Here is a 26,635-nt window from a genome sequence, read left to right on the forward strand (position 1 = left end):
GAACTTTTTTAGTGATTTGTTGTTTTGATAATAAAATTAAAAATTTTAATGTCATCACTTTGTATTTAACTCTTTTGTATGTTTAGATCCCAAGTGCACACTTAAATGGACCTACATGTATGCATATACAAAGTCTAGAGAATAAAATAAAATGAAAATTAACTCAAAGTAATTTTGCCCTCAGCTGTGAGTACTGCCTTTTTCCTTGTTACACTGTTTGGAATGTGCACCAGCAGTGGCCGTTCTTTGGACTCATCCCATTTTCTGGGCTTTATATTTTAAATGCTAGTTAATTTTTCCCACGTTTGTTGCCGCAAGGTAATAAATTATTAATGTATTTACTGAGATTTTACTCGTTTAGGTACTGTGTTAGGGATACAGCAGTGAACAGGGTAGACATATTTCTGACCTCCCAGTGATAAAACTTTTGTGTTTTGAGTGAGGATGGTAATTTGATATGCTGTATTCCCAGGTGTAAAGGTGTGCAGGAGTACATAGAATAACCAACCCAGGCTTTGTGGGAGGGTGGGGAGAGCATCTCAGTAGCTGTAGTTCTTTTCACTTTATCCTGGTGCAACCTGTCAGAAGGTTTCGATTGCGAGTCCCTCGCTTTAGGGAGGGCAGTCTCTGAAAGAATCTGGAGTTCGGGGAGGTAGGAGGAAGGGTTTAAGAAACTGGGTGGTAATTCAGTTCAGATGGTGGTTTTCTGAACAGTTTCATGATGGGGATAGAAACTTGAGAAGAAGTTAAGGCTGTGTTTGCAGGTTTCTGCCTTGGGCACCTGAGTCAGTGGTATGTCCTTCAGTAAGACAGATTGGTTTTCAGTTTGTATTTGTTTTAAATGAGAAGTGGGGAATTGGTTTTAAGAAGTCTGTAGGATCATAAGACGTTCACTGGGCATTCGCTTAGATAATTTTGTGCTATAGTGGAGCATATGGTTGTGAACAGAAGCCATGAGAAAGTGGGAGCACAGGAGCATAACTCAAGGAGACAAGGAGGTAGACTCCTTTACACACATACTGTGGCCTGTCACCAGGATCAGCACTGTCTGTGGATCTGTGCATACCTGTGGGTTGCACCACACTGGGACTGGCTTCTCCTCAGCAGGGCTGTTCCCTCTTCCCACCAGTGGAGTTGTGTGCTTACCAAAGCCAAGTCAGCTTCCAAACTTGTTCATCGATCGTACTCATTCATGCATCTGTGTGATTTAATTAATATAAATTGATCATTGAACGAGTGTAAAAGCAGTTACTCATTTGAAAACGTTGGTCATAGAAGCACTGTACTGTTCAGAGTGTTTTCCAGTCTCTCAGCTGTACTTTAAAAAGCAGTGAAAATCTTTGTTGATGCATTATGGATATGGGTTATGTGAGAAAGGAAGAATATCTAATTGACTAAGTCTCAGAAAAAGGCCCACATGAATGAAGACATATAAAATAGCTAAATATGTATTCATCTTTATAATTGCCCATTTGATTTACTGTTTCTTCTGATTGCACAGGGCAAAAGAGCTTTTCCCTACTTAGTGCGGAAGAGCATTCCCAAGAGGCTGAGAAAGCAGGTGAGGAAGTAGAAGAGGGTAGAGTGGGCTTCAAGGGAAAGACTGGTCTGTTCTGCTGTACTGAGAGGCCCTCCCTGTCCAGCAGCAAGCAGGAGGCTGGTGCTTGTAGAAGGAACGTTTTCTGGGAGGTTGGAGATAGAAACAGTTGAGAGCTGCCTCCTCAGCAGGAGGCCAGGAGGACATCCAGTCCCATTGATTCTGCCCTCCTTCCCTGTTCCTCGGCTCCTCCCCTCCCCACCTTCACTTTCTTTTGCGACAGAACAAGCTGTTGAAACAGTGACAGGGAAGGGTAGAACATAATGGAAAAAAAGAGCATAATTGCAAAGACAGGAGTAAATGGGATCTAGACTAATGAAGATAGGATCCTGACTTTGGTCAAGTGTCTTATGTCTGCTCTAGTTAGACTCCTTGTCTTGACTTTCTGAGGTGTGATTTTCAAGAGCTATATGGGATTATTATAATTGTTATGGAATATTTCCCTTTCACTGAAGTGCTAAGAAATACATATCTATTAGGAATATTAAATTCAAGAAAGGAAGACTTCACATTAATGCATATGTTAAATAAGGTGTGTTTTATCACCACTTACGACACTGTTAAATGGCATTTAATTATTAAGGAAGATAATTTGCATGTTCAGATAATAAGACTTTAGGTAATGCCTTCAGGGCTGTGTTAACAACTTGAGGAAGACCTTTTTATAACTATAGGTTGAGTATCCCTTATTTGAAATGCTTGCGGCCAGAAGTGTTTTGTATTTCAGTTATTTTTGGAGTTTGGAATATTTGCATATACACGATGAGGTGTCTTGGGGATGGGATCCGAGTCTAAACACAGACTTGTTTCTTATGCACCTTATACACATAGCCTGAAGGTAGTTTTATACAGTGTTTTACATAATTTTAGCATGAAATGAGATCTGTACATTGAACCATCAGAAAGCAAAGATGTCACCATCCCATCCACCCATGTGGACAGTCTGGTTGCATAATGTCACCAGCGTGCCCGGCTCTGAATTTATATGCTACCAAGTGGCAGTCATCATCTTATCCTTGCTCACATGGGGAGTACTCAGCAGTAAAGAACATGACATAGCATTAATACAGTGAAGAAATGATGTGCTCAGGTAACTAACCAGTCCCGTAACATCGCCATAGTACCTGGATCAGCCATCAGGTAATAGCAGCAGCAGACTTTTCAGTCTCTACCTACGATGCTGTGTTGTGATTAAAAGGTCACTGTACACTGTGTTTTATGTATTTATTTTATTTTAGTTTTATATTTTACTTTATTTTATTTTGAGACAGAGTCTTCCTCTGTTGCCCAGGCTGGAGTGCAATGGCATGATCTCAGCTTAATGCCCCCCCCCACCGCCCCGGGCTCAAGTGACCCTCTTGCCTTAGCCTCCCAAGTGGCTGGGACTACAGGCACATGTCACCATGCTTGACTAATTTTTTGATTTTTTATAGAGACAGGGTTTCACTGTGTTGTCCAGGCTGGTCTCAAACTCCTGAGCTCAAGTGATCTTCCTTTCTTGGCCTCCCATAGTGCTGGGATTACAGGTGTGAGCCACCGCACTCGGCCTATTTTATCTTTTAGGGCACAGAGTCTCGCTATGCTGCCCATATTGGTTTTGAACCCCTGAGCTCAAGTAATCCTCTTGCTTCAGCTCCCTAAGTAGCTAGGACTACAGTTATGCACCATTGTTCTTGGAATATGTTTTATTTTTGTAGGTGAGAAGAAACATCAGAATTTTTCACTTATGATGTAATGTTGGTGCTCAAAACGTTTTAGATTTTGGAGGATTTCAGATTTCAGATTTTCAGATTAGTGCGGCTCAGCTTGTTTTCTGTCAGTGTTGAGTGTCAAGTTTTTTTTTTTAACTAAATCAATTTATGTATCATTTCAAGACATCCAACATTGTATGTTCTAAAAATTGGAATGTGCTTTTTTCCCCGTAGAAGAGTTGGGCACCTTCTGGGTATGGTTCTCTGACTCATTCTTAGGAACAAGTGTGCCTTCCTATTTGAGCAGCACAGGATTAAAGCAGCTCCGAACTGCTTCCCAGCTCTGACATTTTGCCACTCTAAAAAATGAGTTTGCTCACCACTGCCCCATCTTACTCTGTAAGTATTATGTATTTTCAGCTGGAAACTGTAGTGTTGTGATTATGAACTGGAAAGCTCAGTAGAATATGATCTGGATTCCTTGAAGAAACGCAGGATCCGTTGGAAGGGTGAGGTGGAGAGACCTTTTCCAGCCAGCAGAGTGAAGTGGTGCGCTCTCCAAGGTGCATTCCTGACACCTGTGTGCCGGGCTGCCGGTTCTGGCTTCTCCTCAGTTCAGGTGGATACCAGTGCTACTACGTGTGTGCATTGGCATTTGGTTTTGTTTTGTTTTCAGATGTAAATGAGAGGAAGCAAAGATTTTTATGGAGACTATCAATAATCTCAAGAAAATACATACTCAAAATGGAATTAAAGCTGTGCAGTAAGATAAGTTGATATATGCAATTCCTTAAGGTAAAAGTACATTATAAAAGATTGAATCAGGCAGTTCTGCTCCTTGTCCAAAAGGTAAGATTGCATGTCAAACGTGAAGAAGTTGCCTTTGCCTCCTGTGGCCTCTGGGTGCACTTTGTTTGCCATCTGCGAGATCAGCCCGTGGCTGAGAGATGGCAGCAGTGAGCAGGTGGGTCTGAAGGATGGGGAAGAGTGGAAGTCGGGGGCGCTAGCAAGTCAGGAGAGGCTTCCTGGGATCCAGCACACATCCTGCCAGGTTAGGTTGAATCTTGCTTGTCCAGGTTGACATTCTCAACATGAGAAGTAATTTCTAATGGAATAAAATGCTGATGGACAGAAAAATGGAGGTTAGAATATATTCCAAACAGACTGGACAAAAGAGGCAACTAGCTTTTCAACCAAGTAATTTAATTTAACATCTATATTAAAAAGATTTTAGGCCAGGCGCGGTGGCTCACACCGGTAATTCCAGCACTTTTTGAGGCCGAGGTGGGCTGATCACTTGAGATCAGGAGGTTGAGACTAGCCTGACCAATATGGTGAAACCCTGTCTCTACTAAAAATACAAAAATTAGCTGAGCGTGGTGGTGCACACCTGTAATCCTAGGTACTTGGGAGGCTGAGGCAGGAGAATCACTTGAACCTGGGAGGCAGAGGTTGCAGTGAGCTGAGATGGCGCCATTGCACTCCAGCCTGGGCAACAGAGTGAGACTCTGTCTCAAAAAAAAAAAAAAAAAGAAAAAGATTTTATGTTTCTGCTTCAACTTGAGGTTAAATGAAGTGAACATGCTGCAGCTGTGCCCTGCTCCGACTGCAGATTTTGGTTATGGTGCTTCCTGGTAGTCCAGTACTTGACAAGGAAGCTGTGTGAATTAGCTAAGCTTGTGTCCTAAAAAGATACTCCTAATGTAGTTGTCAACTTTTCCATTTGCTTTTCCCCTTGTGAAAGTGTGTGAAAAGATGTGGAAACCCTTCCTAAGAAGCTCTTTACTGGAAGAGGTACAGCACAGAATAAAAGCAAGAAGTGGTACTCTGAGGGCCATGATTTGCACTGCTGCAGCTTAGGGCTTGTGCAAAACAATGTTCTGTGCATTTGGTTTAGGTATTTTATTTAAGCTTCTTTATAACCAAGTATTAGAGTGGTGGTTTTTGAGTGTGTCAAAGGTTTAATGAGTAAAATGCTCTCCTAGCCAGAGAATGAGATGATCGAAACTCCAATTTTGGTGGTAGTTTTTTATTATGTTTTAGTAAGAATCCTAGCTAAAGTGGTCTTTTCAAAAGATTGTACTCCAGAAGATAATGTCGTAGATCCAGTCACAGGCCTTAACAGTGGAGGGGACTGTTTTCCTTTTTTTGTGTGTCGACTTAGTAGATATGTTCTAAATTTAAAAACGGAAAGATTTTGAAAGTGTATTGTTTGATGGTCTTCTCATGTAGGTACTTTTCCAATCAGATCTTGCTAAGAAATAAGTTTTTGTATCTTGTGTCTGATTATGTCCTTCTTAGGAGCAGAACCAACTCAAACTATAAATAAAACTCACGTTTTCTCACTGCTGATTTTTTCAGTAGAAGCACTGATGTACATTTATAAAGGAAATTTTACAAAATTAATCTTGAAATTTATTGGCAACATCTCCTTAGGAATACTCCAGTGCTGAGTGCCAGTTTAAATGTATAATTAAACAACTACTCTACTGAGATTGGACACATTTCTTTTATCCGTCAGTATCTTTGAGTGACGTGTTTACTATAAGAACATGAAATGAAAAGAATATCATAGAGACACTGAATCTTGAAAAAGAAAACAAAAGACTAAAATAACAGTTTTGTTGGAAACAGCAGTCTGTTGCTCTGTAAATGTTCCCACTATTCAAGGTTACAGATTCACTTAAGTATATGATCTGTATAAGGTACATGGAAGGAACAGAATAATCTGCCCTAAGGTGCTCTCAAATTATTCTGTTGTAAGATAAGAATGTGCATTTCAAATATTAGAGTGGTGCTGGCAGCTGTGAGATATCCATATCATCCAACCAACAGCACAAGGCAGATGAGTGAGGAACTATAATTCCTATTATATTTTATTTTCTGCACTTCTCTATTTAGATATGGACATGTGGAAATCATAATGAAAGTTTCTATTAAGAAATATATCCTTCTGCTGGGCATGTTGGCTCACTTCTGTAATCCCAGCGCTTTGGGAGGCCGAGGCAGGCAGATCACGAGGTCAGGAGTTTGAGACCAGCCTGGCCAACATGGTGAAACCCCGTCTCTACTAACAATACAAAAAATTAGTTGGGCGTGGTGGCAGGAGCCTGTAATCCCACTGTAATCCCAGCTACTTGTGAGACTGAGGCAGGAGAATCGCTTGAACCCAGGAGGCGGAGGTTGCAGTTAGCCGAGATTGTGCCATTGCCCTCCAGCCTGCAAAAAAAAAAAAAAAAAAAAAGGCCAGGCGCTGGTGGCTCACACCTGTAATCCCAGCACTTTGGGAGGCTGAGGCGGGTGGATCACAAGGTCAGGAGTTTGAGACCAGCGTGGCCAGTGTGGTGAAACACCATCTCTGTAAAAATACAAAAATTAGACAAGCATGGTGGTATGCGCCTGTAGTCCCAGCTACTCAGGAGGCTGAGGCAGGAGAATTGCTTGAACCCGGGAGGCAGGGGTTGCAGTGAGCCGAGATTGTGCCACCGCACTCCAGCCTGGGCAACAGAGTGAGACTCCTTCTCAAAAACAAAAAGGAAATATATCCTTTTTCAGCCAGGCTTTGTGGCATGCTTCTGTAGTTTCAGCTACCTGGGGAGCTGAAGCAGGAGGATCACTTGGACCCAGAAGGCCGAGGCTGCAATGAACTGAGATTGGGCCACTGCACTCCAGCATGGGTGAAAAAGTAAGACCCTACCTCAAAAAAAAAAAAAAAAAAAAAAATTCCTTCTTTCTGATCCTAGAATGCTATGACTGTGCTTTTTATTATGTTTGTTTTTTATTTTTGAGATGGAGTTTTGCTCTTGTTGCCCAGGCTGGAATGTGATGGCGGGATCTTGGCTCACTGCAACCCCTTCCTCCCAGGTTCAAGCAATTCTCCTGCCTCAGCCTCCCCATTAGCTGAGATTACAGGCGCATGCCACCATTCATGGTTAAGTTTTGTATTTTTTAGGAGAGACGGGGTTTCATCATGTTGGCAAGGCTTGTCTCAAACTCCTGACTTCAGATGATCCACCCGCCTTGGCCTCCCAAAGTGCTGGAATTATAGGCGTGAGCCACTGTGCCCAGCCATGATTGTGCTGTGCTTTTAATGATTTGATTTAGCTTCTGTGATCTTTTTTTTTTTTTTCCGATCAATTTATGTAGCTTTAAAGGGATGAAAGTCTGGGTGGTAAACTGTTTTCTACAAATTATGTTTGGACATTGAAAGTAACACATTTTGACTTTTTCTAATTGATTCCCAAGGAGATTATATAGTATGTAATTAAGGCAATCTCTAAAGTTCTTAACAGCCCTTTTTCCTTATTTAGGTAAATTTCTGTTTACTTATCTAGTTGAATATTACTAATTTTTGTAAAATGGTCTTAATTATGTTGGAATTCTTGGAACACATGTCTGTCTAGGAGCATCTTGTGCTGTCCATCTCTGCTCATGTGCCATCCCTTAACTCATTGCTCCTAATCATAGACAATTAGAGTTAGAAGATAACTTAGCAAACTTTACAAATAAAGAGATGGAGTACTTAGACAACACTGTAGTAAAACTGCATGTATTTGAATGTTTCTGACAAAAGGAAGATCATCAAGGTAAGTTGTAGGGTATCATTGGTAGGATATGTATTTCTGTCTTGTTCTCAGTATCACTGTGTGCTGTAGATAAGAACACAGGGCACAGGGACACCTGTGTTCTAAGAAAAGGGAATAGAATGTGCAGAGCATGGCAGGTAGAACAGGGAGTGATCTGTTGTGAGTAGGGAGTTCTTGACTTCAGAGTAATGTTTTTAGATTCAGGAGAGAGGTTTTATGTTTGGCTCCCATACAGTGCACTCTCATGGGAAATGTCTATTCTAAGGTCAACCCATAATGCAATAATTATCCATATACTTGAAGATCCCCGTGTAAAGTACAATATATTTAATGTTATCACTGATGCAATTGATCCAATACCAGTTTTATTCTGGCATCAAATCAATCACTGTGTTTGTTGTATAAAAAGATAAGTGTTTGGCTTATATTTAAGTACCATATTGTAAGAAAAAAGATGCTTATCTTTACATGCTAAAATCATGCTCTGTACATTGGTGCAGTGAATATTACCATAAAAGGGAAGAAGGAATGAAGACGAGCTAGGGAAACTGTAGGTGCACTTCTCTGAGGTCGTGTTAGGGTGGAACATGCACCCACACGCAGGGATTGATAGAGTGCATTGCCTATAGCACTTAAATGATCTCCAAGCATGTATAGTTGAATAGCGAAATTATGTGTGCATTGATTTGGCCTCACTGAACTTACCAGCTTTGTGACCTTGAGTTATCCCTGATCTTAGTTTCCTGCTCTGCTAAACAGGCATGGAATCTCATTAACAGAATTAAGTTGATTTGGTAACATGTGGAGAAAGCACTTAGAATAATCCTTACCAAATCCTTACCAAACTCTTTCTTTTTCTTTCCAGGTTTCTGATTCAGAGACAAGTAATTTGTGTTTCCGCATTACCCTTTCGTACCAAAAAAGAATTTCATGCTGTTCAGGAAATGCTTCTTTATTTTGATTTTCTTAGAAATTATCATGTTCTGAAATTATGATTTTTGCTGTTATTGGAAAATCCGATGAGTTATGCCAGACACATGCACCAAAGGCAGGCTCTTAACCTAGTGGTTTATTACTCGGGTTGTTTCTACTTTTTGGCTATTATGAATAATGTTGCTTTGAAAATTCACATACAGGTTTTCAGGCAGAGACATGCTTTCAGTTATCTGGGATATATCCCTAGGAGTAGGATGACTGGGTCATATGGTAACTTTGTGTTTAACATACAGAGAAACTGCCAGACTTCTTCCCGTAGTGGCTGCTCTGTTTTACATTTGTACCAGCAGTGTGTGAAGATTGTAGTTTCTGTATGTACTTGCCACACTTGTTATTACCTATCTTTCTGATAATAGTCATCCAAGTGGATGCAAAGTGGTATTTTTGTTTTAATTTTCTGTATTTACTTCATTTTATTTAATTTCATTTCAGAGTGGTATTTTGTGTTTTCATTTATATTTCCCTCATGGCGAATGATATGGAAGATCTTTTCATGTGCTTGCTGGCCATTTTTATATCTTCTTTGGGAAAATGTTCATTTGGATCATTTGCTTTTTTTTTTTTTTTTTTTGAGATGGAGCCTCGCTTTGCTGCCTAGGCTGGAGTGCAGTGGCGTGATTTTGGCTCACTGCAGCCTCCGCCTCCCAGGTTCAAGTGATTCTGCTGCCTCAGCCTCCCAAGTAGCTGGGATTACAGGTACCCACTACCATGCCTGGCTAATTTTTGTATTTTTAGTAGAGACCGGGTCTCACCATGTTGACCAGGCTGGTCTTGAACTCCTGACTTCAAGTAATCTGCCTGCCTTGGCCTCTGAAAGTGCTGGGATTACAGGCGTGAGCCACCACACCCAGCTCTCATTTGCCAATTTTTAAGTTCGGTTATTTGTCTCATTGTTGAGTTTTAGGAATTGTTTATATATTCTAGATGTATGTCCCTTATTGGATATATGATTTGCAAATGTTTTTTCCCATTCTTTGGGTTATCTTTTCACTTTCTTGATAGTGTGATTTGAAGGGCAAAAGTTTTTCATTTTGATGAAATCCAGTGTATTTTTTTCTTGCTGTTTATGCTTTTAGTGTCATAATTAATAAACCATTACCTAATACAAGTTTATGAAGATTTACTGCTGTTTTCTTCCAAGTCGTATGGTTTTAGCTTTTACATTTACTTCTTTGGTTCATTTTGCCTTAATTTTTGTGTATGTTGAGGTAGGAGCCCAGCTTCATTATTTTCATGTTGACGTTTAGTTGTCCCAGCACCATTTGTTGATAAGATTGTTCTTTTCCCCTCAACTGGTCTTGACACCTTTGTGGAAAATCAGTTGTCTATAAATGTAAGGATTTCTTCTGGACTCTCGTTTCTATTGTATTGATTGATCCATATGTCTGGTCTATGCTAGTACCATGCTGGTGTGATTACTGTAGCTTTGCAGTAAGATGTGAAATTAGGAAGTGTGTGAGTCGTTCAATTTTAGTCTTTCTCAAGATTGCTTTGGCTATTCTGGGTCCCTTGCATTTCCATGGGAATTTTAGGATCAGCTCAGCAATTTCTGAAAGAAAAAAAAAAAAAAATAATAATAATATCTACCAAAAAAGTGAATTTTGATAGGGATTATATTGAATCTGTAGCTTAATTTGGGGATTGTTGGCGTTGTAAAAATATCATGTCTTCCCATCCGTAAACATGGTATGTCTTTCCATCCATGAACATGGGCATCTGTCCTTGAGAACTAGGTTTTAAGGGTTTGTGTTAGTGGAGTGATTCTCAAGCTTTTGGTCTAAGGACCTCTTTATGCTGTTAAACATTACTGAAGATGTCTAAAAGCTTGAGTTTATTATATGGTTTGTCTCCATGTATGGTTTATCTCTATCTGTATTTACTATGTTAGGTATCAAGAATCAATTAATATTAGAAATATACATTTTTAATAATAACAAACCCATTAGGTAATATAAATAACATTGTTTATGAAAGGTAGCAGTATTTCCCAAAACAAAAAATAATTTAGTGGTAAGAGTGACATTGGTTTTTCATGCTTCTGTAAATCTCTTTAATGTCTGACTTAATAGAATCTTGGCTGGATTCTTACCTGCTTTTGCATTTCCTCTCTTAGTACTGTGTTATTCTGGTTGAAGTGTGTGAAGGAAATCTGGCCTCAGGTAATTTATTTCATTATTTTAGTAGTCATTTCATACAAATGAATATTGAGTATTCTTTGAATATTCTTTGATGCTATACCAAAACTCCACTGTGGTTTTGTCCAGAGAATGAGAGCGAAAAAAGCAAAGAACATCTTTGCGTTATTTTGAGAATGGTTTGACTTTGTGGCCCCACTGGAACGGTTTCTGGGTCTCTGGACTATGCCTACAACACACATTGAGAACCATTATCTTAGTGAACAGGACTGAGCAGTGTAGTTTCACAAGAAACTTTGCTCACGGAATTGCACTTGATTACTCTATGTTAAGAAACAACAGCAGAGTGACTTGGATGCTTCTCCTGCATGGGCAGCAGTACCCTTTCTGTAGGAAAGATGACAGGGGACCTTGGACTCAGCAACTGGTGGAATCAGCAAGCGGGATGTTTTATTAAGATGTGTAATAAAAATAATACGTTATTTAAAAAACTGAGACTCTGGGAGATGAAACGAAGTAAAAAACTTAATCACACATTGTTAGTCTTTTGGTATATTTTCTTCTAGTTTCTTGTTTTTAAGTACTTACAAAGTTTGTTGTGTGAATTTTTATAAATATATTGCAACTTTAGTATCTACAGTTTTGTTTATGCAGCTTTTGTGACTATTTTAAGTAATTGTAACATACTACATTAGTTTTTGTTTTTTTGAGGTGGAGTGTTGCTCTGTTGCCCAGACTGGAGTATAGTGGTGCGCTCTTGGCTCACTGCAGTCTCCACCTCCTCGGTTCAAGTGATTCTTGTGCTTCAGCCTCCCGAGTAGCTGGGAATTTTTGTGTTTATTTTAGTAGAGACAGGGTTTCACCAGCCTGCTTGGGCAGGCTGGTCTTGAACTCCTGACTTCATGTGATCTCCCTACCATGGTCTCCCAAAGTGTTGGGATTACAGGCATGAGCCTACTTTCTGTGTTATTTCCACCTTTTTTTTTTTCCCTGTTAAGCTGCTGTGAACATCGTTAATAAATTTGTTTACACATTTAATATTATTTCATTAATACAAATTTTAAATAGAAATAAGCATATGAAGTCTTAAGTGTGTACTGATAATATATCCAAGTTGGATTTTCTTTTACTTATTATTGTGGACAATTTTATATGTTATGTTATGTTATTTTTTGAGACAGAGTCTTGCTTTGTTGCTCAGGCTGGAGTACAGTGGCGCAATCTCGGCTCACGCAACCTCGGCCTCCCAGATTCAAGCAGTTCTCCTGCCTTAGCCTCCCGAGTAGCTGGGACTACAGGCGCACGCCACCACGCGCAGCTAATGTTTTGTATTTTAGTAGAAATGGGGTTTCACTGTGTTGCCGAGGCTGGTCACCACCTCCTGAGCTCAGGCAGTCTGCCCGCCTTGGCCTTGGCCTCGGCCTCCCAGAGTGCTGGGATTACAGGTGTGAGCCACCGCACCTGGCCTATTGTGGACAGTTTTAAACACATAGAAGTAGAGAGGATACTATAGTGATCCTCAATTAACCAGTCATCTAGCTTTAGCTACCATGAGCTTGCCGCCATTCATGTATTTTTGTTTCTTCCCGCCCCTTAAACTTAAAAAATATATATATTGGCATATTCTAAAGTAAATTCCAGATGTATATCTTTATTCATGAGTCTTTTAGTTTCTAACTCTTATAAACAAGATCTTTTATGATAAATATAACAATACTGTGATTGGAACTCAAAATTAATAGCAATTTTATCATGTCTTTATTACCTAGGCAACCTTCAAGTTTTTCTATGTCAAAAATGTTATTTTAAACCTAATTTATTTGACTCAGAATCCAAACACAGTTCTTACATCACATTGGATTATTTTGGTTAAGGCTTTTCAATTCTGTGGCAATAAAAATAGCTCTCCTTTTAAATGTCTTTTATTTGCTATAGAAATGAGGTCGTCTCTCTTGCCCACATTTTGGATTTAGATGATGGCTTTGTGCTGGTATAATTTAACATGTATTTCCCTAGAATTCCCTTTAAATTGGGAGTAAGATCTAGAGGTGTGATTAAGGCTCTTTTTTGGCATGAGTACTTTGTGGATGGTAGCCTTTGATCACGTCAGAAATATAATGCCTAGAGGCCCAGTTTTAATGATAATACTGAAAAATGGCTTCAGTCAGTGTCTCACGTAACCATTTGGAAACCTCCCATCAGTTCTTCACTTGATAATTTTAGCAGACATCAATGATTATTGACTTCATTATTGTATTAGGTATTGGGATATTTTGATTTTTCTGATCCTGTCATTCACTCCCCATTGACTGTGGTTCTTGCTTTGATCAGCTTTTTTTGTTTATTTGGAAATGCAGCTCATCCAGGAACAGCAGCTTGAAAGAATTGTTGTCCTTTAGTGATCTTGGGAATAATGAGTGGGTGTCCTGCAGTCCCAGGGCGAGCAGGTGGTGGTGGTGATAGCTCTCGTGATGGCTGCCGACTTGTTTTCCGTTCATTCTTCCTGATCCTGATGTGGTCCCACGCATGGCTATTGGGAATCCCTCCCTTACTTGGCTGTGGCCTCTGTGTCTTCCTGTGGGACCAGTTGTCTTCATGGCTTCCTGCTTCATGGTAAGATGTCCCAGGCTCATCTCAAATTGAGGAACATTCTACAAAGTAATTAACTAGTACTCTGGAAAAGTGTAGATGAATAAGGCAAGACTGAGGAACTGTGGCGGCTTAAAGGAGACTCCACGGAAGGACAGCTAAGTACACCATGAGGTCCAAGATCAGAGTCCAGAATAGGCAAAGGAAATCAGTGGTGACAGTGGTGTATCACAAAGGAAGCCTGTACTGTAGTTTAAAAAGTCACACTTCCAATTTTAAAAAATGACCATGTGGAGTTTACTTAGCTTCTTTAATTTTGTATTCATATCTCCTTTTATGTTGAAAATCTGTGTACCTAACATTAAGGAAATTCGTATCAACTTTATCCTGTTCAGTGTGAATATGTGTAGGCATGTATATATACAGTATGTAAAATAAAATAGCTTCAAAATAATAATACCAACATTTACCTCAAAAAACAAGCCTACTGAGTACATTTTAAGATTTCTTGGTGTGGCTGGGCACGGTGGCTCACTCCTGTAATCCCAGCACTTTGGGAGGCTAAGGTGGGTGGATCACATGAGGTCAGGAGTTCAAGACCAGCCTAATCAACATGACAAAATCCCGTTTCTACTGGGGAAAAAAAAAGCCAGGTGTGGTGGTGCACACCTGTAATCCCAGCTATTCAGGAGGCTGAGGCATGAGAATTGCTTGAGCTCGGGAAGCAGAGGTTTCAGTGAGCCGAGATTGTGCCATTGCACTCCAGCCTGGGCGACAGAGCAAGACTCTGTCTCAAAAAAAAAAAAAGAATTTTTTTTTTTCTTGGTGAATTTGTAGGATTTTGTGTGTAAATAGCTGTCCTTTAAATTAACTATAATTTGGCCGGGTGTGGTGGCTCATGCCTGTAATCCCAGCACTTCGGGAGGCCAGGGTGGGCAGATCACGAGGTCAGGAGATCGAGACCATCCTGGCTAACACGGTGAAACCCTGTCTCTACTAAAAATACAAAAAATTAGCTGGGTGTGGTCGCGGGCGCCTGTAGTCCCAGCTACTCGGGAGGCTGAGGCAGGAGAATGGCGGGAACCCGGGAGGCGGAGCTTGCAGTGAGTCGAGATCCCACCACTGCACTCCAGTCTGGGCGACAGAGGGAGACTCTGTCTCAAAAAAAACAAAACAAAACAAAATTAATAATTTTTCTCTAAATCATTATGTCACCTACCTGACATATAGTTGTTTATTTGAGATGGTGTTATATTTTTAAGATTGCCTTGTGTGTCTAGAAAGACCATAATGACTGTTTAATCGTGCAACAAATGTTTCCGGTGTATATGAAAAGAAATTTTTAGAAACTGAATTAAGAGAGTTATGTTCTCCCAAGTGTTGAACAAGGTTGATAAAACTTCTTTTTAGACTGTAGCTTTGATAGATGAGGTTAAAAATATGTTACTAGCATAGAGGCCACAGATAGGAAGGGAGAACATACTTACTCTCTCTGCTTTTTACCTAAAGAGACGTTAAATAAAATCCTCCTGTCCAATTCAGTAAGGCCTGCGAGAGGTGTAAGGCACTGGCAAGTGTGGAGCCTGCCTTCAACTCCTTGGTCTGCTACGTGGAAATACTTTGCTTTGGCTGGAGGATTCTCTTCTCCACTTGAATATTTCCCTTTACAATCTAGAGATCTGCTTTTTGGCCATGCCAGGAGGCAGTAATTGATATATTTTAAGTCTCAAAATATTTTAGGTCTCTTGAACCAGTAACAAAAAATTTGTTATTTATTGAAACAGTTGTCAATGCTTGTATCATTCTTTAAATCTCATTCTAGATTCACACCTTAGGTAAATTTAAAAAGCATTAAAATGATACATTATTAACTGTTTAAATGAGGTGACTATCAGTAATCTCTTCTGTTGGAAAACTTTATAAGCCTTTTTTGAAAAACTATCAGATTAGTAATTAAGAGATACATTGGTGTAAAGTTTACTTTTTTTAATAGATAGGATGCAGAGTGTTCAAATCAGGATTACTGTGTTGTGCTGAGACCGTGGCATGGTTACTTTTTTAACTTTTTATTATAGAAAATTTCAAATGTACAAAGGTAGAATAGTATAGTGAACTTCCTTCTCTCAGGTGGAAGAATAACGATGAACCTCTGGGTCTCTGCCCCACATAGTACTTGGAGGAAAATTTCACACATTGTATTATTTTCCCTGTAAATATTTCAGTACACATCTCTAAAAGACAGGGTTTCCTTTTTGGTAAACATAACCACAACATCATTGTCACATCTAAGAAAATAGACTCTTTTTTTAGTATTTTTCAGTTGTCCTATTACTGTTATTTCTCTGATTATCTTTTTTCTTTTTTAGTAGTTGGTTTGTTTCCTTTATCCAAGTAGAGTCATAGTCTGACTGACCAGCGTGTGTCTTACACCTGCTTTTGTGTTGAAGAAGTCAGTTGTTCAGAAACTTCCCACTGCCTGGAATCCCTTGGCGGTTAGTCTGTAGTAAGATTTAGGGTCATGGTAACATTTTGATTTTTGTTTTTGTTTTTGTTTTTTTTTTTTGCAAGACCACTTCATATATGGTATTGTTGATATTTCCATCAGGAGGTATGTAAATTCTGATTGTCTAAAAAAAAATACAAGTATTAAAGTGTTATTTTAATTGTTTTTTATTTTTCCTTTTGGCTATCATAAGAATCTTAAAAATCTGGAAGTTAATGTTGGTAAAAGCCTCTAAAGCACCTTCTATGACTTGCCCATTTGATTGCTAAGCTATTAATATGTCTTTCTGGATTTCATGGTTGTGTGAGAATGGGTGTTTAATGACATACAGGTTTCTTTTACAATGGAATCCATCTGTTATTTTGTAGAAAACCACCTCAGGGAGTGGGAGCTACTCCCCCTGTGTGTTACTTCAACATCACCTAGAAGTGTTTGCTCAAGTTTTTCAGAATCATCTGCATAGTTAAAAAATAAATAAAAATAACAATAAAAAGTTGAACTACAAAATTGCAAAATCACAGTGTGTTCCAGGGATTCTCAGTGCGTCTGAGGCCTGAGAGCCAAGGACCTAGAATCTCAGTCCAGATGTTCCCGAAATCTGTGTCTTCTAAAATTTAGTTACTCACATTTTGTTTGCAAGATCGTTTTGAGTCCTGATAGCATTTATACTAGTACTTAATATATTTCTTTAAATTGATTCACTCTTTTCTTGGTTTAATAAAGATGTTGGTACTGCACAGACATAAAAAGAAGATAATATACATTAAAATGAAGATACATCTGTTAAAATGTAACATTTGTCATACGTCCCATATTTTGGAAAACAGCAACCTCTGTGAAACATTTATTTCAAGCATTTTTTCTTTGCTAGCTTACATTTCCAGCTCTGTTTGATAGCATTTAGATGTTTTTGTGATTGATGATACAGTTTACACAATTGGATGAGATTGCTTTTGATCATCAGATTATTTCATTAACAAGGTTTTTGAAAATTTATCACAAGCAGATTATGGTGAATAGGGAGCTCCACTATATCTTGAAAAACCTGGATGGCTACCTAGTAAGACAAAAATACGTACACTTTTAAAGGTATTTTTTTCTGATGGTCTGATGTATGTTTTCAGATGTATCTAAAAAGATACCTGGGTTAAATAAAAATATTTGTCTTGTTTGGGAAGCAATGTAGCTTGCAGTGAAAAGAAATGCCTTGAAGTCAGACCTGGATGTCTAGGAATCCTCAGGATACGGGATTGCTACAGTTATCCTTTCTGATCCTTTTGAGACCGTTTCACTCTGTCGCTTAGGCTAGAGTATGCTTAGGGGTGATCTCGGATCACTACAACCTCTGCCTCCTGGGTTCAGGTGATTCTCCTGCCTCAGCCTCCTGGGTAGCTGGGATTACAGGCACCTGCCACCACGCCTGGCTAATTTTTAGTAGAGATGGGGTTTCACCAGTTTGGCCTGGCTGGTCTCGAACTCCTGACCTCAGGTGATCTGCCCGCCTCAGCCTCTCAAAATGGTGGTGATCCAGTTACTTCTTAACGTTGTTTGGAAAAATTGAATGAGATGTTATATGTGAAGTTTAGTGTCTAGACATTGGATTGAGTAAATGCTTTATGAAGAACCACTTCGAAAAACATCATTTCTTTCAATGTCATTTCAACATTATGAGAAAGAAATCAGTTCCTGGCCAGGACTACTGTCTGTGTGGAGTTTGCATGTTCTCTGCATGTCTATGTGTTTTTTTTTAATGGGTTTCCTCCCACATCCCAATGGTGTGCATGTTAGGTGGATTTGCGTGTCTGCCTGGTCCCAGTCTGAGTGAGTGAGTGTGGGTGTGTGTGTGAGTGGTCCTGTGATGGGATAGTGTCCTGTTGGGGCTGGTTCCCACCTTGCTCCTTGAGCTGCTGGGATAGGCTCTGGCCACCTATCACCCTGAACTGGAATAAGCAGGTTGGGAAATGGATGAATGAATATAAATTATTGTGAAACAAAAATTCATAAAGTCTACTATAATAATATAAATGCACAACGAATAAAGTGCTCAGCGAGCCTGCCCTATTTGTCATTAGTTTGTTTTTTAACTGCTTGGTGGTAGGAATATTCATTTTATATTTTTGTTTTTTGAGACAGAATCTTGTTCTGTCCCCCAGGATGGAGTGCAGTGGTGCGATCTTGGCTTACTGCAACCTCCACCTCCTGGGCTCAGGTGGTCCTCCTATCCCAGCCTCCCAAGGAGCTGGTACTACAGGCACATGCCACCACACCCGGCTGATTTTTGTATTTTGTGTTGAGATGGGTGTCGCCCTGTTGCCTATGCTGGTCTACAATTCTTGGGCTCAAGCATTCTGCTTGCCTTAGCCTCCCAAAGTGCGTGATTACAAGCGTGAGCCACTGCGCCCCGCCATAATATTTTTACGGTTTTCACTTTGCAAGCATTTATTCCTTGCAAGCATTTAAATCCAGTGGTGGTTACATCACCACTGTGACCACTGTCACTTTCTGACTCACCAGAAATTAGATACATAATTGTCTTTCTTGTTAATCTTTTAAAAATGTGTGTGGCTCATATTTATTGCCATTTGAAAATATTAGAAGGGGGGCCGGGCGCGGTGGCTCAAGCCTGTAATCCCAGCACTTTGGGAGGCCGAGACGGGCGGATCACGAGGTCAGGAGATCAAGACCATCCTGGCTAACACGGTGAAACCCCGTCTCTACTAAAAATACAAAAAACTAGCCGGGCGAGGTGGCAGGCACCTGTAGACCCAGATACTCGGGAGGCTGAGGCAGGAGAATGGCGTAAACCCAGGAGGCGGAGCTTGCAGTGAGCTGAGATCCGGTCACTGCACTCCAGCCTGGGAGACAGAGCCAGACTCCGTCTCAAAAAAAAAAAAGAAAGAAAGAAAGAAAATATTAGAAGGAGTTTTGGGTCTTTATTTAGAAGTTTGGTGATATTTTTGTGACTGGAAATATGCTGTAGGAACTTAACACTTGTTTGTGCCTGTGGTACAATTGATTTTGCTACACATCCTTTTGCTTGAAGTCAGTTTCCAAGAACCTATTGATGACGTTAAGTGAGGACACTAAAATATATCTAAATTTAGCATTCATCAACAACTGTTTTTATTTCTGGAGACCTATTAACTTTGTAATTTTCTGTGTGTGTGTGTGTGTGTTTTGAGACAGTCTTGCTCTGTCACCCAGGCTGGAGTGCCGTGGTGTCATCTCAGCTCACTGCAACCTCTGCCTCTCTCAGATTCAAACAATTCTAGTGTCTCAGCCTCCCGAGTAGCTGGGACTACAGGCATGGCCACCAGGCCCAGCTCATTTTTGTATTTTTAGTAGAGATGGGGTTTCGCCATGTTGGCCAGGCTGGTCTCGAACTCCTGACCTCAGGTGATCCACCTGCCTTGGCCTCCCAAAGTGCTGGGATTTATAGGTGTGAGCCACTGCAACTGACTTTTTTAAAAATTGTGTGTACATAAGGTGTATAGCACAATGTTTTGATATACATAGTGAAGTGGTTACTAGAGTCCAGCCCATTAATATAGCCATTATTTCATGTAATTTTACCCTTCTTTTGTGTTGGTAAAAGCACCTAGACTATACTCTCAGCAAGTTTCTGGTGTACAATACAGTATTACAACTGTAGGCCTCATGTTGAACATTAGATCTCTAGACGTACTCAGCCAGAATATCTGTAACTTGGTACCCTTGGACACTGATCTCTTCATTTCCTCCCTACCTGCTAGCCCCCTGGTAGTCACCATTTTTTGTTTTGTTTTTTGTTTTGTTTTTGTGAGACGGAGTTTCACTCTTGTTGCCCAGACTGGAGTGCAATGGCACTGTCTCAGCTCACCGCTACCCCAGCCTCCTGATTTCCAGCGATTCTCCTGCCTCAGCCTCCCGAGTAGTTGAGATTACAGGCATGCACCACCACGCCCAGCTAATTTTGTATTTTTAGTGGAGACGGGGTTTCTCCATGTTGGTGAGGCAGGTCTCGAACTCCTGAGCTCAGGTGATCTGCCTGCCTCGGCCTCCTAGAGTGCTGGGATTATAGGCTTGAGCCACCGTGCCTGGCAGTAGTCACCATTTCATTCTCTGTTTCTATGTATTTGACTTTTTAAGATAGTAGCTTTCACCTATGAGTGAGATCATGCGGTGCTTGTGTTTTTGTGCTGGCGTATTTCACTTGGCCAACATCCTTCAGGTTAACTCATGTTACAGCATACAGCGGGGTTTCCTTCTTTTTAAAGGCTGAATAATATTTCATTCCATAGCATAGACACATATACGCACATCACGATTTCTGTATCCATTTGTCCATTGAGGGACAACGAGGTGGTTTCTGTGTCTTGACTGTTGTGAATGATGCTGCAGTCCCCATGGGAGCGCAGATATTCTTATGAGTTGGTGATTTCATTGCCTTTGGGTGAATACTCAGAAAGGATCATATGGTAGTTCTAGTTTCAAATTTTTGAGCAACCTCCATACTGTTTTCACATGGCTGCACCAATTTACATTCCCACCAACAGTGTGCAAAGGTTCTGTTTCTTCCATGCTCTGTTATCTCTTGTCTTACTGGTAGTAGTCATTCTGACATCATGAGGTGAAATAGCATTGTGGTTTTATTCTGCATCTCCCCAATAATGAGTGATGCTGAGCACTGTTTCGTATTTCTATTGCCATTTTTATGTCATCTTGGGAAAAACTCCTATTCATGTCTTTGACTATTTTCTAATCAGGTTATTTATTTTTTGCTATCAAGTGGTGCAAGTTCCTTGTATATCTTGGATATTAAGCCCTCAATTTTCTGTTTTTTTAAAAGTCTTGAGTTTTCAGGCACAAATGGGTTTATTTGTGTCAGCATGTGGGTTTCCAAGTTTCCCGGTGTGGTCATCTTCACCAGAATGGTGTGAAGAAGAAACTTACTTATTTAAAAAATTAAGTTCACTTCTTGGTGAGTAAGGTATGCATATGGGCAGACTTCTTTAAACTTTTTTAAATTCAGAGGGATAAACGTGTGTCCTGGAAAACTCAAGGATTTTAATTTTATTTAAATAATCATGCTGTGCCCTTCAAATGACCTGTTTAATGTCTTTGCCATTTTACAGCATCCTGAGGTTAGCATCACACGTCTGCCAGTGGAGCCCATGACTTCTGATCAGGACGCTAAGGTTGTGGCTGAACCGCAGACGCAGAGAGTCCAGGAGGGCAAGGACAGTGCTCATCTGGTGGGTGCTGTCGGATGCGGTGGTGGGGAGTCCATTGCTGTTTCGATAAAGGGTTCTGTACTGGAGTTAGTAAGGGGCTCTCAGCAGGAACACTGGCACATCTTAGCATCTGCATATGGATACTAGAGTCTTGTAGGGGAGAACAGGTTTCTTACCCATCTGAGGATCATGGCTGAGACCCCTGTAACAAAAGACAGATGAACAAGAGAAAAGCATACACATGTATTTAATAATAAGTTGTATGTGACATAGGAGCCTCCACAAAGGAAGAACCCAAGAAATAGGAAAACTGTGGTGTTTTTTTTGTGGAGTCTGATGCAGATGTTGACAGTCTGGAGAAGCATGATTGGACAAAAGGGATGTGACTTAGAGCTAATAAACTGGAGAAACTTAGCAAGGCTGGTGTGTGCAGGTTTTTCTTGACATGCCTGTGTGATATTCCTCCTGGTACAAAGCAGGGTCCCTCTGGAAGGGTCTTGAGGGGAATATTGGCTGTGTTATGGCCTGCTTCGAGGGAGAAGGGGTAAGGAGAATTCTTTCTAGTTTTCTTGGCCTGATTCTGCTGTTTCCTCAAATGTCAATGTGCCGTATTTTTGGGGGAGGAAGTCCTGAGCCCCATCAGTCTGAAAAATGTATAGGTAGCTTTGTAGAGGAAACTATAAGTAGTAGGTGATAACAAAAACAAAATTGTTATAGCTCTAGATACTTAAAGTCATTTATTTTTTAAATCGAGGATATGTAGTGATTTGTAAATACTTTAATAACATTATAGTCACTGTAGTAGGATGTACTTAAAGAGTTAGGATTTTTTTGACTTCTTTTGTTCATTTAAAAATTTTATGTCAAGCAGTAATATTTAAAGTTCCAAAGTGGCCTTGAGAAAAGTAGCTTTTCTTAGTTTTCCCAAATGAAACTACAAAGAACTTTATCTATGATGTTCATTCAGAATTTAAAAATTTTAAGCCTCCTACCTTCTGAATATCTTATGAATTCATGAATTTGTCATGTAAAATGTGCATTTCTCAGTGGGTTTAGTTTGGCCCAATTACTGTGGTTTGAAGACATGTGTTTTTTTTTTTTTTTAATGTTGTACTGATGTTGTCTTTGTTTTCAACTTTACAGATGAACGGTCCTATATCTCAAACCACTTCTCAGACAAGTTCCATCCCACCTTTGAGTCAGGTAATTTGATTTTGAGATTAATCACAGATTGTTTAATCACAGTCAAGGCTCAGAGATACTTCCTTAAGAAAAATGGTTATTGTAACAAAAATTAGAAAATGTAGATATTTCTCAGAAAGTTGTGGTCGGGGATCCATTCATCACCACACCCCATGGGTATAGTAACTGTCAATACTGTATGTCCTTTGTAGCTTCTGTGTGTGTCTGTTTTGTGTGCAGTTCTGCAAACAGCAGCATACCATTTAGATTAATTTATTGTCAAATATTAATCGCAAACTTTTTATTGTGTCGTTGATAATCTGTTGTATGTATATGATTAGCTTTCTGTTTTGGTAGCTTGTGTTCTTTAAACCACACAAATTGAATAGTAAGCTTTTACTCAGAAAATTTGTTTTACATTTTAGCTGTGGTAAGGAAGTAGAATTCATTGGTTTTTAAATTCTGCCTTTCATCATTTGCATATGCATATATAAAGTGCTTCAGAGAGCTACTACTCGAAATTCAGTTTGATGGAAGGATCTTATACATTGCATAAAATTTAAAAAGGAAAAATTTTTTATGTAAAAAATAAAAATTACAATAAATCTCGTCTATTTCCCCCATTCTAAGCAGTTCATGTAGGAATTAAAGGAGGAGTTGGATTGTTAAATTATTTTTTTTTTTCTCAATTAGAGACGAGGTCTCACTGTGTGGCCCAGGCTAGTCTTGAGCTTCTGAACTCAAAGTGATCCTCCCGCCTTGGCCTCCCAAAGTGCTAGGATTACAAGCATGAGCCACCATGCCCGGCCAGCTTTTAGCAAAGAAGAATTTTAAAAAAACAAAAGACACCTTCCAAATTATTATATTTTATAAATTTATTATTTATGTAAAATTTTTGTGTATTGTTTTTACATTAATTTTTTAATTTTATTATTATTATTTTTTTGTGACAGTTTGCCTCTTGTTGCCCAGGCTGCAGTGCAATAGCGCGATCTCAGTCACTGCAACCTCCGCCTCCCGGGCTCAAGGGATTCTCCTGCCTCAGCCTCCCGCGTGTCTGGGATTACTGGGATTACAGGCGTGTGCCATCACGCCTGGATCATTTTGTGTTTTTAGTAGAGACGGGGTTTCACCACGTTGGTCAAGCTGGTGTTGAACTCGTGACCCCAGGTGATCCGCCTGTCTTGGCCTCCCAAAAGTGTTGGGATTACAGGCATGAGCCACTGCACTTGGTGCACATTGACTTTATAAAAATGAATTTTATAACATTTTAAAGTCATTCTAAATCCAAACGTAAGACCTTTGGTAGTCTAAGAAGAAAATTATATAAGACGTAAATTAGATATCCCTTGAGTATAAATCTTTAAGGGAGTTTGTTTGTTTCAGCAAGTTCCGATTCTCTCCATGGTTAACTTTCAGTCCAACATAATATTCAGACATCTTTAGAAACCTATTGCAGGCATTGCTATGAATGTTGTCTAATTAGCATTGTTCATAGTGCACCTAAAGGTGTGGAGAGTTACATGCTTCATAGTTGACCAGGAGTTTGCATTGGTTTAGCGATTAGGTGGCAGGTTGTTATGATAGGCACGTGAATACATTTAGCAGTCAGGGTTGAGGAACCAGGCTATTTACAGTTTAGCCATTCCATTAAAGTCGAGTAGGAGGAGACTTGCAATAGAGATACCCAAAGAAATACCTGAATAATTCAGGAGCAGGTTTGCATTTATCCACTGGTACTATTTAGTTGCATTTATTATACAGCTTCCTGCCATCTCCAGAAAACTTACTGAGCTAGTAACTATTTACAGGTTTAGCCAAAGAACACAAAAAAGTGATCTTTATTAGACTGTAAGGATATGGTTACCCTAAGATCCAGACCATCTTGGCTAACACGGTGAAACCCCGTCTCTACCAAAAATACAAAAAATTAGCTGGGCATGGTGGCAGATGCCTGTAGTCCCAGCTATTTGGGAGGCTGAGGCAGGAGAATGGCCTGAACCTGGGAGGCGGAGGTCGCAGTGAGCTGAGATTGCACCACCATACTCCAGCCTGGGCGAAAGAGCGAGACTCTGTCTCAGGAAAAAAAAAAAAAAAGAATATAGTTTCTCTATTATGAGAACAGTATGTTATAATGAGTGACTTGATTGTCAGAATTACTCAGATTTGTGTACATGTGTTTTCTCCACTAAACTGTAAACTTCTGGTACTGTGTTCTGTTCATTAAAAAACAAAAAAAACTTTATTAAAGTGTAATTTACATTCTGTAAAATTCACCCATTTAAAGTATGCAGTTGAATTATTTTTAGTAGATTTACTGAGTTGTGCAATCATCACCATAATGTAGTCTTAGAACTTTTACATTACCCCAGTAAATCCCCAGTCCACTCCCAGGCCCACTTACAGTTAGGCCCTGTTTCTCCCCCAGCGTTGGGCAGTCACAAACATGCTCTGTGTCTCCAGATTCTGTTCCCTTCTGTGGCCAGCTCTATGCGTTGTGTCTGGTAGGCAGGCAACTAGTACTGCCTGCGTAAAATTTGAGTGTCCATCCATTCAGCAAAACGGAGTGCAAGTGATAATGATGGCTAAGAATTTTCTGTGGAGAGGTTGTTCAGATGAGCGTGGGATACACCTGCCTTCAAGGAACCCTAACACAGCATGCAAGGTTGCATGATGATATTGTGTGTGAGCCTTAGGTACGAGATGAGCATATACCTGGAGGTAGGAGGCGCTGAGACATAGGTGAGTCTAGAAGAAGCACTCTTTATCTTGCCCCTAGTCAAGCAAGATTGTTTTGAATGTTCTCACCTTGATGTAATAAGGATCTACTAATTTGAAGTATATCGTAGTTATAGTTATGATTACAGTACTCTGCGTGAAGTTTCCCTGAGTTCCAGGCAGGGACAGTGATGAAACTCTCTAGTCCCTCAATATTTCAGAAACGTGAAGGAAACTAGGGCGGGGAGTGGTCAGAGGGATGGAAGGAAAACCAGAGGACAGTGTGGGGTGGAGATAGAGGCAGAGAGGCTGACTCAAGTGAAGTGTAGTAAGGTACAAAGCGAGGGTCAGTTGTGACCTTAGCAAGAGTATTTTCCAGGACTGATAGGAGCAAAAGCCAGATTGCAGTGGGTGAGAGACAGGAGTGGTAGACACAACTTGAACAGTGACATTCCTCCTAAGATCTTGACTTTGAAGGTAAGGTGATAGCGAGAAGGGATCGAAAGGGTTTTGAGGGTGTTTATGATGAAGAGTGACCACTGGCAGTGGGCCACTGCGATGGGTTCTCTTTGAGGAAGAAAAAATAACCACTCGCATTCAGCAACAGTGTCATTTGGTTAAAGGTTCTTTACCTTCCCTGTTAGGGCCACAAACTTCATCTATAGCAAACGTCATTCTCGGCGGCTTTTTGCCCCTCCTGAAGCCCACTCAGGGACTCCAGCTCTTACTTCTGCGTGTGACCAGCCAAGTAGCTGCTTTTCCCTTGGAGACACTGCATCAGTCTGGAAACCGTTTTCTGCTGGAATGATCCTGTTGTGTTTTATCATAAATCAACAGCAGGTTTGAGAGAGGAATGTGGGACAAGTAATATTAGATAGAAGTGTTTATGTTAAATTACCTCCTCAAAAGAAAGATGTAAAGTCACACCAAGTTTTCTAATCATAGTGTGAAACTGGAAAGGTGAAATTGGAACTCTAACTCGTCCTCATACTAAACCCTATGTACAGTTCAGCAAAGCATCTATATCAAAATGATTATTTATTTATTTATTTTTTTGAGACCGTCTCACTCTGTTACTCAGGCTGTCTAGAGTGCAGTGGTGCAATCCCTGCTCACTGCAGCCTCCGCCTCCAGGGTTCAAGCGATTCTTGTGCCTCAGCCTCCTGAGTAGCTGGAGTTACAGGCATGCGCCACCATGCTTGGCTAATTTTTATATTTTTCGTAGAGATGGTGTTTTGCCATGTTGCCCAGGCTGGTCTCAAACTCTGGCCTCAAGTGATCTACCCGCCTTGGCCTCCCAAGATGTTGGGATTACAGGCATGAGCCACTGCACCTGGCCCAGAATTTTTTCTTTTTTTAAAACTCCTTTACAGATGGTGATAACAAAAAACTTTCGTCCATTCCTTTATCAGTTTTCAAAAAAGC

The 26,635-nt window shown here is 40.1% G+C and overlaps 1 protein-coding gene across 3 annotated transcripts in view; it reads left to right on the plus strand.

The window, feature by feature from the left end:
• LARP4B (La ribonucleoprotein 4B) overlaps nt 1–26,635 on the plus strand; it is a 124,486-nt gene that overhangs the window by 26,276 nt on the left and 71,575 nt on the right. For 2 of the 3 annotated variants that reach the window (XM_023192442.1, XM_023192443.2), the window contains exons 2-3: nt 21,212–21,331; nt 22,454–22,513. In XM_023192442.1, the coding sequence (XP_023048210.1) occupies nt 21,251–21,331; nt 22,454–22,513 (141 nt within the window). In that variant the 5' untranslated portion in view covers nt 21,212–21,250. Of the gene's footprint in view, nt 1–21,208; nt 21,332–22,453; nt 22,514–26,635 lie in introns of those variants that run through there. The other variant, XM_026454785.1, reaches the window with a different exon arrangement.

Source organism: Piliocolobus tephrosceles, chromosome 9 (genome assembly GCF_002776525.5).
Source record: "Piliocolobus tephrosceles isolate RC106 chromosome 9, ASM277652v3, whole genome shotgun sequence".
In the NCBI taxonomy this organism is placed as follows: Eukaryota; Metazoa; Chordata; class Mammalia; order Primates; family Cercopithecidae; genus Piliocolobus; species Piliocolobus tephrosceles.